At 41.4% G+C, this 18461-nt stretch overlaps 1 protein-coding gene and 1 long non-coding RNA gene across 7 annotated transcripts in view; one reads left to right on the top strand and one right to left on the bottom strand.

Moving 5' to 3' along the window:
* Window positions 1-18461, top strand: part of sdk2b (sidekick cell adhesion molecule 2b) — a 1001963-nt gene that overhangs the window by 768870 nt on the left and 214632 nt on the right. For 4 of the 6 annotated variants that reach the window (XM_088000610.1, XM_088000611.1, XM_088000609.1 and 1 more), the window contains 4 exons: window positions 3341-3476; window positions 8616-8672; window positions 11459-11560; window positions 15401-15516. In XM_088000610.1, the coding sequence (XP_087856736.1) occupies window positions 3341-3476; window positions 8616-8672; window positions 11459-11560; window positions 15401-15516 (411 nt within the window). The remainder of the gene's footprint in view (window positions 1-3340; window positions 3477-8615; window positions 8673-11458; window positions 11561-15400; window positions 15517-18461) is intronic. The other 2 variants (XM_088000613.1, XM_088000612.1) reach the window with 1 other exon arrangement.
* Window positions 1-18461, bottom strand: part of LOC122562153 (uncharacterized) — a 103330-nt gene that overhangs the window by 62757 nt on the left and 22112 nt on the right. The window lies entirely within an intron of this gene.

Genomic DNA, 18461 nt, shown 5'->3' with positions numbered 1-18461 from the left:
GAAATTTATGTCCGTAAAGGTTGTGTGGAACCTTCTCACACCAAAGATGATCGCCAGACCTTCCTTCTCTACCTGGGCGTATCTTCTTTCAGCATCAGCCAAAGTCTGGGAAGCATACACTGTCGGGCGTTCCTCTCTACTGGGCAACACTACCCAATACTGTACTGGGAGGCATTGCATGTCAGCACCACATCTCGTTAGGGATTGTTGTGTACCAATGCCGTAGACAACTTTGGCTGCTTTATTTCCCTAAAGGCTACATCTTGGCTACGAGAACATTTCCAAGGCTGACCCTTTCTCAGCCACAGATGCAAGGGTGCCACGATGGAAGCTAGATTACGTATGAATTTTCCATAATAATTCACCAACCCAAAGAAAGACCTAAGCACTGGTACAAATGTGGGAGCTGGGCCACCTTTAATCGCCCTCACTTTATCCTCCAGCTGGTGTAACCCGGTCTTCTTGACTCTATGACCCAAGTAGTTCACATACCCCCTGCCTGAGAGAAACATTTAAGTACTGTGTCCAAGTTCTCTAAATGCCCTTAATCAGTCTTCCTGGTTATTAGCACATCATCCAGATAAATGGTGATCTGGGGTAGACCTTGTAAAATGTGCACCATCATCCACTAGAAAATGACACAGGCTGATGATACCCCAGTTGGCAGTCTCATATATTGGTACAAACCCTGATGGATTTTAATGCAGCATACTTCTGGGAATTCCCATCTAATCACAATTGCAGGTACTAATGGCTAATGTTCAGTTTCATGAAGGACAGCCTGTCCCATCCAGTTTTGCCCATTTATATCCTCAATGCGCTGACTTGGTGTTTGTTCATCTGTGAACGATGGTTTACTGTTTGTTTGATATCCCCAAAAAGCTGAACTGACCCATCGGCCTTCACAGTGGATATGTCTGCTGCTGCCCATTCTGCAAACTGCACTGGGTTGATGATTCTTTCACTTTCCAGCCTTTGATTTCTGCCGCTACCTTTGGATATAAGGAAAATGGCACTGGGCGGGCCTTGCAGAATCATGGAATTGCTTCTTGGTCAACATGTAAGGTGGCCTCAGCCAATTGATAGTCTCTAGATCTTCCTGAAAAACGTATGGGTATTTAACATAGAACATAAGAACATTACAGCGCAGTACAGGCCCTTCGGCCCTCGATGTTACAGCCCATCCCACCTACACTATTCCATGTACGTCCATTTGCCTGTCCAATGACGACTTAAATGCACTACTACCGATACTCATTCCATACCCTTACTACTCTGAGTAAAGAAACTACCTCTGACATCTTTCTTATACCTATCTCCCCTCACTTTAAAGTTGTTTCCCCTTGTGTTTGCCGTCCCCATACATGGAAAAAGGCTCTCCCTGTCCACCCTTATCTAACCCTCTGATTATCTTGTATGTCTCTATTAGTCACCTCGCAACCTTCTCTCTAACGAGAACAACCTCAAGGCCCTCAGCCTTTCCTAGTAAGACATTCTTTCCATACCTGGCAACATCCTACTAAATCTCCTCTGCACCCTTTCCAAAGCTTCCACATCCTTCTTATAATGCGGTGACCAGAACTGTACACAATACTCCAAGTGCGGCTGTACCAGAGCTTTGTACAGCTGCAGCATAACCTCCTGGTTCCGGAACTCAATCCCTCTATTAATAAAAGCCAAAACACTGTGTGCCTTCTTGACAACCCTGTTAGGACTTCACTCAGACAGCCATTTTCTAATCTAAAAAGCCAATCAAGTTGAATCTTTTTCACTAATTTCACCCCATCAAGCTTGTGCCTGAGCCTTTTCTGACAATCAGTAGTAACTGAACCAACTTCTCATGAGAGACCAAAACCAAAGCTGTACACTTAACCTACATTGGTTCCACAGTCTTGGTTCTCAGCCTGGCTGAGGTCTTAGGCAAAACGTAAGAGTTGGCATGCAGAGTGAAGTTTGGTGAAGACCAGTTCTGTAATCACTGATACAGCCGTGCTGGTATCGACCTCCATTAGAACTGGGTGCCCATTTAACCAGACATTTATTTTGATTGGTTCTGATTTGGATGTTCCTAAGCAATTTAGCTGTTCTAAACCAGCTGTCGGTAGATTTTCCAGAGTGTGTACTTTCCTGGATACAGACCGAGGAGTTCTCTTACTCAATCCAGTCCTAGTGGGACTCTTTAGCTGTCTTAAGTCCACATATCGGCAGCAACTACAATGGCTGCCAGCCCAGATCCTTGAAAGTTTTAACCATTTCAGCGAGGCTTGGCCTTGTGGGGTTTAGCTGTGGGCTGATCTACAGTCCTTCTGTCCAGGATATGCTTTGAGTGAGGCTATGTGATTGCCTTCACTCAAGTGGTGTTCACCCAAGCTCAGAAGGTCTGGTGAGGGTGTCCACTTCTGTTGGAATACCCTGCAATACATAAGCTCCATTTGCCACATCTCCTAATTACAAAGCCAGTTGTAGTGCCTGTTTGAAGTCCAGTTGGACTTTAACTAATAGGCACTTTTGCATGGTTACATCGTAATTGCCATATATCAAACAGTCTCTCAGCATCTCACTTAGGGTTAAACCAAAATCACATGCCTCTGCTAGTTGTCTTACCCCTTGTCAAAAATCCCAATACAGATTTCTCTCGTTCTCGAACTGCCGAGTAAAACCTATAGCATCTCAGAATTATGATGAGGAGGTGCCAGTGTTGGACTTGGGTGGACAAAGTTTAAAATCACACAACTCGGGGTTATAGTCCAACCAGTTTATTTGGAAGTACTAGCTTTTGGAGCGCTGCTCCTTCATCAGGTAGCTAGTGTTGTGTGATTTTTAACTTTACCTCAGAATTAGAAGAGGCTTGGATCATCATATTCCTTAGCTAAATTTGTCAACTCTTGAAATTTCCCTGCGAAAGTTAGGTTTCTAATAACCAAAAAAGCTGCAGATCCACAAACTATCAAGATAATTGCTTATTGCTTTTCATCAAAAAAAATTGTGTTCTTTCCAAAAAATTGCATACTTGGGCCCAGTCTTCAACGGCAAGAATGAACTCCATTAAGGTCGTTATCCCATCACCATGTCAGCTTTTATTTACACGTGTATTGTACATAACACCAACCCTGCGAGCTCAGAGCCAGCTTCTAGAGTGAACAGAAACCCTGACACTCCTGTATATATCTGTCAGTCAGGGCTCCCTGATTGGACCAGGTTAACAGCCCCAATCACGGAACTCATATTCTATGAGATCCACCTGGCTGACCTTGTTTTAATCACTACATTTACTGACAACTCACTGCCTGATCTTTGCAAAGTAATTATTTACTGACAGTTTTTTTTTATTCCTCCAAAGGCTCCTGCAGAAGAGAAAATTAATGGAATCCTTCTAGGTTATCGGATTCGCTACCGAGAATTAGTTTATGACAGCTACAGAAGCTTTACCCTTCGCAGCGTGAACAGTCCCAATGCTAAATGGTCTGAACTTACACGTAAGTTCATTTTATTATATTCTGTTACACAAGTGTACAGGACATTGTTGTCTTATTACTTTGCATGAGTTTAGCCTAGCAATTTGAACTGTAATTTTCCTATGCAAACCTGTTCAGTCTGTTCCTGTGAATAAGCTCCATCCAGGAAACTTGTTGCTACATCATGTTGCAATTTTGTCCTTTCTTCTGGGGTGTATATCTGCTGTCAACTATGACAGAGGTGATTAGATTTAGATTAGCTTAGATTACTTACAGTGTGGAAACAGGCCCTTCAGCCCAACAAGTCCACACCGACCCTCCGAAGAGCAACCCACCCAGACCCATTCCCCTACACCTAACACTATGGACAATTTAGCATGGCCAATTCATCTGACCTGCACATTTTTGGACTGTGGGAGGAAACCAGATTGAAGGTTCTATCTCCATTACGGTTGTAATAGCCTCTAAATTCTCTGGATTTTGGCAGTCCTTAGAAATTTTGTCAGGTACGATACTTTTTGCAAGAAATATAGTCTTCATTTGCATCACTTGACTAAACTATCTAAGTTGAGTTTTACCATTACTGTGATTGTTGAAACTCAATCAACTCAGCAACAGGAATTAATGGAGAGAGCTGTGTTTAACAAACTGCATGGATAAACATATCAAATTCTTATCAAAATTATCATCACTTCTGCTATTCTGAAATCCTAAAATAAGAAATTTAAGACCTGAGTTTACAATTGAAGTAAATCAAGCTTTTTTTTGGAATCATCTTTTTTGAAACAGAAGTCTTATGAATATGAACCAAATGAACTAGGCTTCACACTGGTTATATTACTAAACTAATAATCCTAGATTTCTAATTTGATGACACTAATTCAAATCCCAACATAAAACAGTGAAAAAAAACTAATTGCATTAAAATCTGGAATAAAAAGCTTTAATTTTATGATGTAGAAATGCTGATATTGGACTGGCATAAAGCAGAGTCAAATGAAGGTTATAGCCCAACAGGTTTATTTAAAATCATAAACCTTCGGAGCACTGCTCCTTCCTCAAATGGCAGTTTTATAACATTGGATTGTCATGAGACTCCATTCCAGTCCATTATGTCTGTTAGGAAAGTCTGCTGCTCTTACCTGGTTAGACTTTCATTCCATGGTAAAAACAAGGACTGCAGATGCTGGAAACCAGAATCTAGATTAGAGTGGTGCTGGTAAAGCACAGCAGGTCAGGCAGCATCCAAGGAGCAGGAGCATCATTCCATTCCAGATCCATAGCAAAAAAAAGTGTATTTTAGCCACCTCTGAATTGTACTCATAAAGGTGACTTACAAAATATTTTCAGGTGATAAGGTTATGTAAAATAAAAAGGGCAATACATTAATCAGTGGTAATTTTAATCTTCATGTAGATAGGGAAAATCAAATTGGCAAAAACAGCCATGAGGACAAATTCATCGAATGTATTCAGGACAATTACTGGAACAATACATTGGGGATCTAACCAGACATCAGGCTATTTTGGATTTGGCAATGTGTATTGAGGTAGATTTAATACAACATCATTTGAGAAACAGTGACCATAACATGTTTGAACTTAGCATTCAGTTTGACAATGAGAAACTTGGGTTGGAAGCAACTGTGCTAAATTTAAATAAGGGTAATTGAATAGTCATGAGAGAAGAGTTGGCTGGAGTGGACAGGCAAAGGAGTATAGCAGAAATGACAGTGGAGGAGCAATCGCAGAACATTAAGAAAATAGTTCATTATTTACAACAAAGATATATCCCTGTGAGGAAGAAGGATTCTCGGACAGGGATAAGCCAACCACAGTTAACCAAGGAAGTTAAGGTCAGCGTCAAATTGAAACAAAAAAATTGTACAATGTGACAAAGATAAGTGGTAAACCAGAGGACTGGGAAAATTTTAGATGTCAACAAAGGATGATCAAAAAGTACAACAGAGAAAACAAAAAATTAAGGCAAACATGTAAATATCAAGACAGACAACAAGGACTTCTTAAAGCATACAAAAAGTGAATATAGGTCCTTGAGGAATGAAACTGGGGAAATAATAATGGGAAGCAAGGAAATGGCAGAGCAGTTGAAAAAAATACTTTGCATCAGTCTTCATGGTAGAAGACACGTAAAACAACTAAAATGTACCAAGCAATTGAGGGCTAAAGGAGTGGGAGGAAATAAATGTGATAGCCATCATTAAATGAAAAGTACTAGGGAAACTAATGGGGCTAAAGGCCATAAGTTGCCTGGACCTCATGAATGTTGGGTAAAAACAATGACTGCAAATGCTGGAAACCAGAGTCTAGATTAGAGTGGTGCTGGAAAAGCACAGCATTTCAGGCAGCATCCGAGGAGCAGGAAAATCGACATTTCGGGCAAAAGTCCTCCATCAGGAATACAGGCAGAGAGCCTGAAGGATGGAGAGATAAGTGAGAGGAGGGTGTGGGTGGAGAGAAGGTAGCATAGAGTACAGTAGGTGAGTGTGGGAGGGGATGAAGGTGATAGGTTGGGGGGAGGGTGGAGTGGATAGGTGGAAAAGCAGATAGGCAGGTAGGACAAGTCATGGGGACAGTGCTGAGCTGGAAGTTTGGAACTGGAGTGAGGTGGGGGAAGGGGTAATGAGGAAACTGTTGAAGTCCACATTGATGCCCTGTGGTTGAAGTGTTACGAAGCGGAAGATGAGGTGTTCTTCCTCCAGGCGTCTGGTGGTGAGGGAGCAATGGTGAAGGAGGCCCAGGACCTCCATGTCCTCGGCAGAGTGGGAGGGGGAGTTGAAATGTTGGGCCACAGGACGGTGTGGTTGATTTGTGCGGGTGTCCCAGAGATGTTCCCTAAAGTGCTCAGCTAGGAGGCGTCCAGTCTCCCCAATGTAGAGGAGACCGCAGCAAGAGCAACGGGCACAATAAATGATATTAGTGGATGTGCAGGTAAAACTTTTATGGATATGGAAGGCTCCTTTAGGGCCTTGGATGGAGGTGAGGGAGGAGGTGTGAGTGCAGGTTTTGCAATTCCTGCGGTGGCAGGGGAAGGTGCCAGGATGGGAGGGTGGGTTGTAGGGGGGGCATGGACCTGACCAGGTAGTCACGGAGGGAACAGTCTTTGAGGAAGGTGGAAAGGAGTGGGGAGGGAAATATGTCCCTGGTGGTGGGGACTGTTTGGAGGTGGCGGAAATGTCGGCGGATAATTTGGTTTATGCGAAGGTTGGTAGGGTGGAAGGTGAGCACCAGGGAGGTTCTGTCCTTGTTACAGTTGGAGGGGTGGGGTCTGAGGGCGGAGGCCTTGCAGTTTAAAGGTGACAGCTGCCGAGAATGTGAATACACTGGTAGGATTCTTCCAAGAATCCTTAAATTGGAGAAAAGTCCCAGGAGATTCGAAATCTTGCAATCCCCAACCTTATTGAAAAAGGAAGACAAATAAACAGTAACAAAAGTCAGTCAAATGGGAGAGCAAATTTGATGGACTGAATGGCCTACTAGCGTCTTATGGCCTGAAGATCTTCTCAAGAGTAATAAATCCGAGCAATATCTGCATACCATAAGTGAATTTTAAAAACTAGTAAGTTATTTTAATTGCCATTAAATTGGCATTCTCAATCAGAAATGCGACAGACACAATTTGCCAATATGTGCAGATGGGCTGAAGGCACATTGCTGAACACTTGTTAAAGAAAGCAATACTGAAGCATTAAACTATGAGAAATAAGTGAGAATCATGTTATTTCCCAGTAGTAAAGATTTTGATGAATATAGACTCTCTAAATGTGTTGCTTTGCATTCATAGTACAGTAGCATGTTATTCATTTACCCATTTACAGAAAGATTGCCACACACAATTATTGTGTCTGTCCTCACATGACATGATAGAAACTGAACAAAATGTAAAGCTTTTCAATGTCTTTCTTTACCTGCACATGCATGAAATATTGGCTGTTGTAACATTTAGTCAAAGCAATATATATTAGAGAGTCATAGTCAGAGTTGTACAGAATGGAAACAGACCCTTCAGTCCAACTCATCCATGCCAACCAGATATCCCAACCTGATAAATTGATATCATAATCTATCCCATTTGCCAGTATTTGGCCCATATCCCTCTAAACCCTTCCTATTCACGTACCCATCAGATGCATTGTAATTATTATAATTGACCACTTCCTCCGGCAGCTCGTTCCATCGACACACCACCCTCTGCATGAAAAGGTTGCCACTCAAGTCCCTTTTAAATCGTTCCCCTTACCTTAAACCCTATGTCCTCTAGTTTTGGACTACCCCAGTCTGGGAAAAAGACTTTGGCTATTCCCCCTTTCCAAGTCCCCCATGATTTTATCAGGTCACCCCTCAGCCTCTGATGTTCCAGGGGGAATATCCCCAGTCTATTCAACCTCTTCTTAGAGCTTATGCCCTTGAATCCCGACAACATCCTTGTACCTCTTTTCTGAATCCTTTCAAGTTTAACAGCATCTTTCCTATAGCAGGGAGACCAGAATTGAACACAGTATTCTAAAAGTGCAAACTGAGAAAAAAAAGTGAACATTGCAATCTTTTCCTCCTTTGTTTTATGTCAATAGGCTTGAGTAATGTTAACATCTGCAGAGTATTATACATAATGACATTTAATTGCATTGAATGTTTTTCTGTGATCATTGAGATCTTCCCAACTATTTATTTGTCGCCTGTAACACATGACTTAAACTGTTACAGACACACAGAGGAAATAGAGCAGCCCAGCAGGCTTCACAGAACACACTAATGTATCACTCTCAGGAACCTCACCATGTACACCAACTAATACAGGATTTATACAAAAAAGTAATGGCTGTAGAGTTAGCAGAAAATTGTATTGGTGATGTGTAATATTACCAATATTTAAACAACCATCATGCAGTACACATTGCAACACTCCATGTCTCATTGTATTCATTGGTTTCAGTTTGTTGTCTGTGTTTTTCTAACCTTGTTTTAACTTTGTTTCAATAACCCTAGATTAACTCACTGCCACCAGCACAAGTTTATTAATGTGTTGTTCAGTTATGCCTGCTGCTGGTGCTTAAATGAAAGTAACTTGATTAATGTTTTTGTGTACTAATATTTACTGTTCATTGTAAACTATCTCTTCATGTTATCACACATCCTGTAGCTGTATATAATGTTCGGAACCTGAGTGACTCCACACTAGCACAATATGAACTGGACAGTAAGTCAACTTTCTTATTCTTTTCTCTATGTTTGTTTTTTAACCACATTTTCTCTGCACCTTTCCAGAAGGCAAAACCCCAAGCAGGTTTACAGTTCCATGAGTGTTTGCAATCTTCAGGCATCTCACACAATAAGTGTTCTTCAGTTCTGAGTTTAGAGGGACAGATGTCAGAGGGCTATGCTTCAATGTAGCCACATGAGCATATTGGATCATATTGATACACTGGAGCTGATACCTTTTTCTCTAACCATGTGAGATATCAGATTTATGCACCCATATTAACAGTTGTGGAGGTGAAAGCCATTGAGAGCAATAGTTACAACATCGGAAAGATGAAAGGCAACACAAAATATCAAGAAATAGAGATATGTACAAAGTGACCAGATTCATTGGAGGCAGATTATTGAAAAGGCAAGATGCTAAACTTGATTTTAATTAAAATTTGGAATTAAAAACTAGTCTAATAGCAACCATGTGGTCATTGTCAGTTGTTGTGAAATCTCATGTTTTCAAATGTCCTTTAGGGAAGGAAGTAGCCTACATGCAATTCCTGACCCACAGCAACGTAACTCTTAACTATCCTCTGAAGTGGCCAAGAGAGCCACTCGGTTCAAAGATAACAAGGGATGGACAATAAATGCTGGCCCAGCCAGCAAAGCCTACGTCCCATGAATGAATATAAAACAAAATCCAGCCCTGCCACCACACGACACTACTCAGACATTAGGATGGTAAAACTCAGTCCAATATGGCATGAATACCCTGTGAGGGTCCTCAAATCAATATTGTTATATGTAAGCAGTCAGGATGCTAACAACAATTTATAAATATTGGTCCTTTGGACGAAAGTACACAAAATGATCAAAATCAACATCTTCCTGTCAATGCAAGGACTGGGAAATAAGTATATCATTTCAACACAAAATATTTTAATGGAGTAAAAGAAATCAATCAAGGTAGGTGCCAAAGACAAATGTAAAACCTTTTAAAGATGTAACATTAAATATAGAAACATGGAAAATGCAGAAAAATTAGTGCAAGCTAAATAAGCCATCTCCAAAATGAACGAAACAGAAAATCAACACAAAGATAACAAAAAAAAACAGATTCAATGAAACCTTGAGAGAAAAAGGACAGGATGAACTTTGGAAGGAACATAAGTAAATATTGAAATATATTGCAGACAGGCCATTAGGGAGAGATAAAGCAGGAGATAAACACAGTAATAAACTACTTTTTAAACTTACGGTAGTACAGTACAGGAATGGTTTGTAAAGTTATTTTTTAAAAGATTAAAAAGGTATTAATAAATATTAAATATGAAGTAATTGTATTATCAGCGTTAATAATGTTTGTTAGTTATTGCACTATAATGTGTATCAAAGAATATTTCAAATTAAATAGAGAGAAGGTGTTTGTTAAATAAAAGAAAGGTAGTTTTAAATTTATATCATCTGCTTCAAATGTGCCAAAGTGTTTTCGGAACATGCAGTTAATTACTTTTTGACATTACAGGCCACTGTGCTCTCACATGAATTTGGTACAACACAGTTGACAAATTGGGAACAAACTTTTAAAACATGTATTGGTTGTAACGCAATTCTGGCCCTATTAGTTTAAATGGCGCTGCTATTACGCGATTTTCTTAAAACACGGGATTGCACAAGAGTGGAACAATCGCATTATAGCAAGACTGATAATACTTGGTTTGTTGGCAGTGTCGGAGCCAGTTTATCCACAGTAAGCTGCTACAAATAAGTTGTGCAAATGACTGGTTGATTTGCTTTTTCTCATGCTGTTGATAAAGGAAGCCATATTGGTCACTGTAAGGCAGAATTCTTTGTTCCTTTCGGAATAAAATCAGGAGATCTTTAACATTTTGTTCAAATCATAATAGCAGACATCTTGGTTTGTGATCTCATCAAAAAAATGAAACTGGAATTTCAACTTAGATTGTATATCCTTCTGACTTAATAATCAGATTGTGACCAGCTTAAAAAAAAGCCATTTGCTGATAAGTTTAAAATATCCCAAACACTTGGCACCAAATAATCTAAGATGCTAAAGGAGACTGAGGCAGTAATTTGTGCAGAATTGTTCTAAAGAAAGTAACATGGTAGTGTTATGGCTACTACAAGATTGAAAGACCACAGAAGTTACAGTGCTTTTATTTTGAGAAAGGAGGATAAATCTAACACAGATTACATCAATGATCTGATGTAAATAAAGTTATACTGAGGAATAGATTTGGGGACCATCATCAGCTTCATAATAATTGTGTAGACTTAGTAGAAAAGGCCTTGCTGAGACACCAAACCTTCTCAACTTCAACTTTACCATGATATTATTTATTTTGGTTTCTGAGGATTTTATTTTTGTTTTACAAACTCCCACAGGAAATAGCTGTCATTTGGCTTAAATCATGAAAATCCTTAATAGAAAAAGGGCCTAGGTAAGGCCTAGATCAGATTGCAAAAATGAAATGTAAAGTATTATGAGAGGCATAGGATTAGATTGATGAGGGTTTGGTAGAGGGCAGGTGAGATTTAAAGGAGTTGGGGGAGATAGGAGCTGAGTGAAGTCCCCTACAGTCAATGCAGAGATCTAGATTTAGAAACAAATGTCAGCCAATATCCATCACTTACATATTTAGTTCACAATGGATAGCTTTGAGCTAGGAAGATTGTGAAGTAGAATTTTTGATTAGAATAATGAAGCATTGAAAATGTACTTGACCTCTCATTTATGTCAGTTATGATGACTTTCTGTCTGAATCTGCATAGATCTGAGCAAGCATAGGCGATATGAAATCCGAATGAGCGTCTACAATGCAGTGGGGGAGGGACCTACCAGCCCACCTCAAGAAGTATTCGTAGGCGAAGCAGGTAAGCCCACTCGCATTAATGTGGGGGTGAGGGATGGGGGATGATGTGGAGGAAATTTTAGCACCAGAAAAGTTTATTTTAGAAACCCCGTAGTTAGTTCTGCATCGACCTCTGTGTGTATTTGGTTTTAAGTTTCATTTGGCTGAAATGGTTGCCAGAAAAATTGCACTGTTGCAATCTTTTGACTCCTAATAAATAGAGGTCACAATCTGTAAATCTCTCTGCAGATTTTCTAATTAGTGGCAAAACTTCCTTGCATAAAGACTAAATGCATTTGAAAGTACAGCACAGACTGACCGTTGACTAGATTTTACATACAACTACTCACTCTCAACTCCTTACTGGACATGAAATCAAAAAATGCTAGAGATCACAGCAGGTCAGGCAGCATCCATAGAGAGAAAGCAAGCTAACATTTTGAGTCTAGATGACTCTTCATCAGAACTAGAGTGAAGTGTGGAAGGGGCAACACTTATGCAATAGTGGGGGACGGGGGTGTTGGTGGGGGAGTGTGTTGTATTGCCAGGAAGGATGTCAGTAGCCCACCAAGCTCATTTCCTCCAACCTTGACTCCATCTTCTCTCCACTCATTCAAACCCTGCCTACATATATATGTGGTTCCTCTGATGACTCCACCATATTTACAATTTCCAGTTCCCTGGCCCTAACAGCCTCTTGTTCACCATGGATGTCCAATCCCTCCATTCCCCACTAGGATGGACTAAGAGCTCTCAGCTCCTTCCTCAACCAGAGGCAAGAACAATCTCCATCCACCATCACTCTCCTCTGCCTCGCTAAACTTGCTGTCTCACTGAAGAGTTTCTCCTTTAAATCATCTCACTTTTTCCAAGCCAAAGGAGTGGCTAGGGGCACCTGCATGGGTCCCACTCATACCTTTTTATGGGATAAGTGGAAGAATCCTTGTCCCAGTCCTACACTGGCTCTCTCGTACAACTCTTTTTTTCAGTACATCCATGACTGTAATGCTTCATGCTCCCACCTAGACTTTGAAAAATGTGTTCATTTTGCTTCCTATTTCTACCCCTCTGTTACTTTCACATCATCCATTTCCAACACTTCCCTCCTTTCTTTGACCTCCTCAGAGAATAAACTATCCACTGCCATCCACTACAAAGCCACCAACTCCCATAGGTACCTTTGCCACAGCTCATCACACCCCACATTCTACAAAGACTCTATCCCATTCTCCCAGTTCCTTCGCTTAAGTTGTATCTGTTCGGATGATGCCACCTTCCAAAATGGTGCTGCTGACATGGCTTGTTTCTTCCATAACCGTGGTTTCCCACCCACTGTGGTTGACAGGGCCCTCAACCACGTCCAGCCTATCACTCATGATTCCGCCCTTGCCCTGTCCCATCACTCACAACAGCGTGATTGGGTCTCCCTTGTTCTCACTTTTCACCCCACCATCCTCCGCATTCAAAGAATCATTCTCTGCCATTTCAAACAACTCCAACAGAACACCACTACCAAATACATCTTTCCCTCATTGTCCTGTCTGCATTTTGCAGGGATCATTCGCTCCAGGACACACTTGTCCATTCCTGCACCACCAACACCACCACCACCTCTTCCCATGGCACTTTCCCATGTAACTGCAGAAGGTGCACCACCTGCCCATTCATCTCCTCCCTGCTCACCATCCAAGAGCCTGAACAGCTTTTGCAGGTGAGACAGCATTTCACCTGTACCTCCTCCAATCTTGTGTATTGTATTCGCTGCACACAATGTGGCCACTCTACACTGGAGAAATCAAAAGCATACTGGGTACCACTTTGCAGAACACTTCTGGTCCATGATCAAGCATGACCCTGTAGCTGGTCATTTTAACACAGAGTCCTGCTCACATGCTGACTTGCCTGTCTTTGGCATGCTACAATGCTCCAGCAAGTCACAATACAAACTGAAGGAGCAACACCTCATCTTCAAACTAGACAGTTTACAACCTTCTGGGCTCAGTATTGAGTTCAACACCTTCAAACTGTGAACCCATTCTTTCCCTTTCTTTTAGCTTTGCTTTTACATTCTCTATCACCCTCTCTCCCCTTCCCCCCCACTCCAATGATATTGTCTGTTCTTTCCTGTCTGGCAATTAAACACACCATTGTTCTCACATTCCGATCACTTATTCTGAACTATCAACTTGCTTTCTCCCCCTATACTCGACTCAAACACCCCGCTCCACTATTGCATAAATTCTGCCCACTCCACACGTCACTTCAGCTCTGATGAAGAATCATCTAGACTCAGAACATTAGCTTGCTTTCTGTCCATGGATGCTTCCTGACCCACTGTGATCTCCAGCAGTTTTTTTGTTTCAGTTCAGATTCCAGCATCTGCAGAAATTTGCTCCTTAGTGGACATGTTTTTTAGGGGGGAGTGGATATTGTATTGTTCTAGGTGGTCAACCCACTGCCTTCCTGCACACCCCCTAACCTGCTTCCCATAACATAGCAGGTGGTCACTGCCAAAATTGGCAGCCTGCCCTCTGTTTTATTCATTTACTGCCAGTTGAGGTTGTTAACAAGCTAATTGGCACGGATTATACAAATTTTAAATACATTTGCTGTTGTATTTCATGAACAAATACTAGTCTTCAGCTAAGAGACGAAGCAGGTGACCAAGTCTATATGAAGTTCCCCTTGAAATTATCCTCTCCCCTATTCCCTCTCTCTTCGTGAAGAACCCTAGTTTAATTAAACATATTCCCCCAATAACTTTCCTGATGTTGAGAGCTCACAAGTTGCAAGAGCTAACCCATGGCTTAGCCAAGTGATTGATGACAAGAGCAAAGTACGTTTGCTTGTTTTAGTTGGTTTATTTTTTTTCTAACATAAGCAATTACGTGAACAAATGTTAAACAGAGGTTTAGATTCTTGTAGCATGTTTACTATGGCAAGTTGTACTCAGCTACCTCGCATTTTAAAGTCTATCCAAGCAGGTTAAAAAGATACTTGAAATTGGCAACGTGACTGAATATATACTGCAGAGGTAAGTTTCAATAGGGTTGTTGGAGGTGCAGAATAGGAACAAAATATCTGTCAGAGTTATGAAGAGCAAACCAAAATGAGCCGAAATAGTAGCACAAGAGGAAAAATGACTGAATGATTGATAATTTTGATGTTAAGGGATAAGTTGATTAGTTGGTCTTAATATAGGAGAAGACATGGAGACCAGAGTCTAAAATGAGTTGTTATTTAGTCTGTACTTATCTCAAGAGTCTAACAAAGAAACAATTAGAAATTTCAAGGCTACAAGTGACAAAAGCATGAATGAGGATCTCAGCAGTCGAGAATGTCTGATAGAGAATGAGTTATGTTTTGGACAGAAGGTGGCTGTTCCTGATAGACCAAATCTACATTTGGAAGATAAATTTTGGTTTAACAATGCGCACTGTCAGTTTGAACATGACTTTGCATCTAGGCACAGAATTGGTTACAATACAGAGTTTCTGATAGGTATTAAAATAGACAGCGTCAGCTTTATCAGTGTTGAGCTACAATTTTGGACAAATAATTAGTTACAGTCATGGGATCTAGGGTGGTGATGGAGAAGTAGAGCTAAGTATAATTAGGGCAGAAAAAATTGGTTCGCTTTTTCTAAGAGTGCAACAGATATCACGGACCATATAACCTCACTTATTGTCAGGTTCTGTGAGTCTAAGTCAAACTAAGGGGGAGAGGTAATATTAAAACTTAACGGTTTTGTCAAATGTAGAAAGTTGTGATATTTTAAATCGTGCCCATTCATACTTTACATGTATATGAGCACAGCATTTTTATTGTTGTACTTAATACTTCCACGATTTTTAAAATTTAGTTCCCACTGCGCCAGCTCAAAATGTGCAGGTGCAAAGCTCAACAGCAACACAGCTGGACCTGACCTGGGAGCCTCCTCCACCTGAAGCACAGAATGGGGACATACAAGGATATAAGGTATAGTCAATGTGTGCAATACCTTGAAAAGAGAAAGAAGTTCAAATAATTGCATATGGACAAGAGTACACATGGAGCCTTGTGTACTTGGTCTGCTACTAAGTGCGGAAGCTAAATGGTCCGTGCAAAGAGGCTTGTAAAGGATACTGAAAAATACATTTCATTACCATAACACAGGATAGATGTACAAACTGAATAACCTGTTAGTTTACACGCAGAGCTGCAAAGAAACATTGAATTTGCATCAAACTTATTACATCTTAAAAGTGTTGCCAAGAATTTTACGGGTCAATGGATTATTTTTGAATACATAGATTATTGTAGTATAATGAGAATGGATATGATCATGAAATGCCGATGAGCTAAAACAGTGACATCAGCAGTCACCTTCAACAGACTATTTAAAAAAAAGATGAGATCATAGAATCCCTACAGTGTGGAAGCAGGCCATTTGGCTCATTGAGTCCACACTGACCCTTTGAAGAGCATCCCACCCAGACCCAACACTGTCCGTCTTATCCTGCATTCCCCATGGCTAATCCGTCTTGCCTGCAAACCCTGGACACGACAGGATAATGTTAGCATGGCTAATCCGTCTTGCCTGCAAACCCTGGACACGACAGGATAATGTTAGCATGGCTAATCCGTCTTGCCTGCAAACCCTGGACACGACAGGATAATGTTAGCATGGCTAATCCGTCTTGCCTGCAAACCCTGGACACGACAGGATAATGTTAGCATGGCTAATCCACCTAACCTGCAAACCCTGGACACTACAGGATAATGTTAGCATGGCTAATCCGTTTTGCCTGCAAACCTTGGACACTGCAGGGTAATGTTAGCATGGCTAATCCACCTAACGTGCGCATGTTTGGACTGTGAGAGGAAACCCACGTAGACAGAGGGAGACTCCACAAACTGTGCAAATTCCACCAAGCCAGTGACCCAAGGCTAGAATCAAACCCAGGTCCCTGGCACTGAAGCAGCAGTGCTGACCACTAAGCCACCATGCTGATCCAAGTCTGTACAAGTGAGCAGTGTACTTAGAGGCAACAATACTATATACAGTAGTCAAATAAAAGAGTTTGCAGAATTGCCTAGAGCCAGGCAGCAGTCACTCATAGACAAGGGAAAACCATTACTGGTCGCATATTTCCAAGAAGAAACAAGAATGGCTACCTCTCTAATGTCCAGAATGTGACCCCCAGCCACAATCTTCCAGGAAACATCAACCAATTATTGCTCCGGATGCTCTGCAAAGCTGAACAGTGTATCATATGACATAGTCTGGATTTACTCATTTGTTTTATGCTTTGTTCCTGGGATGTGAGCACCGCTGGTAAGGCCACCATTTGTTTCCCATTCTTAATTATCCTTGATATGGTGGTCGCTGAATTATCTTGTTAAATGTCTGCAGTCCGGTGCTGTTGACCCATAATGCTGTTAAGAAGGTAAATCTGCCACACAATTTTCACAGATGAATACAAACCTGTTCTACACCGATTCTCATGCCATGACCTACTAAATTGTGAAAGTGCACTGATATTTTTCTCTCCTTAATCTAAGAACAGTGAGGAAAATTGTAGTGCATCTGTTATTAACCCTACTAAGATATAACAAATTCAGTACAAGTTGGTTATTTATTCATATTTTGGTTTTACAAGCTGTCCCTCAGTGACATTATCCAAAAGGCCTGTTGACTGCCCTGACACACCTTCCGATCACCTCCAGGACAGCCCATCCCCTTCCTTGAGATGACAGTGCTCAGAGCAGCGCACAGGCCTTCGAATCTCAGCCTGCCCCTACGCATCTTATGGTGCTCAGCCATTCAGGCACCTTCCGACCACCTCTAGGACAGCCTGTCCCGATTACTCCTTCTCAGGACAACAGCGCTCAAAACAGCCAACAGCCTCCCAGCTTGCAGGCCTGTCAGACCCATGGACACACAAGGCAGTGCAAGTGATAAGCCCAACAAACCAGACAGAGTCAATTAGCAACAAACAGAGTCCCTTACCATAAACAGTTCTCTTCAAAATGTAGAGGCCATTCCCAGGAACAGAGTCTACTCCAGTATGCAAAGTGCATTGTCAGAAATAGAGTCCACTGCAATCTGCAGAGTCCATTGCCAAAAACAGAGTCCACTCTGGTATGCGCAGTCTACTCCTGAAGACAGCAAATACACACCCCACAGTACACACAGGTGTTAAGTCTCCATTAGAGAACCAGGCCCACTCTCAGGAACACAGTACATTGTAAAGGCGCAGTTAACTCACAGGGGTTTGGTCCACTCCCGAACTCCAGGATGCAGCAAATGCTCAGCTCCCAGCACCCACACACAGGTGTTCAGTCTTTACAGATGCCTAGTCCACCAACAAAGGGCTAGCGCTATCCACAGTAACAACTCATATGGAAAGGTGCACTCTCACAGGGGCTGAACCAAACACTAAAAAATATATGAAAACATATACAAAAAAAAGAAAATCAGAGTGCAAGGGCTAAGCCCTGCCACAAAATCAATATAGTGCTTTTCTCAAAAGTAAAAAAAGAATAACACCCAGGCTGTACCCAGTCAGTGAAACAACCGTTCCCTAATGTGGGATGAATTATGCCTGAAACACATTGATTCTGTAAGAAATCAGTCCTCAAAAAAGGAATACCAAAGAGCACGCGGTGTCTACCAACACCCTTGAGCTGTTCAGGAAGAGGTGGGCACCACAGGGAGTGGAGTGCTTTCTGTGAGAAACGAAGCTCACTCACTTCAATAATTTCAGTCTGAGACAAGATCTGAAGCAATCAGTATGTTTATTATATGCTTGCAAGCGTGGTGTCTAAAATAGACACACAGAGTTTAGCAAGTATATATCTTATATAGGATTCATTACTCCAAACCTGGTGCCCATTACTATTGCTTATCTCCTGCCTTATCCGGCCTTGTGCATAACATA

This window comes from Chiloscyllium plagiosum, unplaced genomic scaffold (assembly GCF_037043375.1).
Source record: "Chiloscyllium plagiosum isolate Xiang-an unplaced genomic scaffold, Cpla_swu_hap1 HiC_scaffold_25, whole genome shotgun sequence".
Lineage (NCBI taxonomy): Eukaryota > Metazoa > Chordata > Chondrichthyes > Orectolobiformes > Hemiscylliidae > Chiloscyllium > Chiloscyllium plagiosum.
This window is presented reverse-complemented; position numbering and strand designations above follow the sequence as displayed.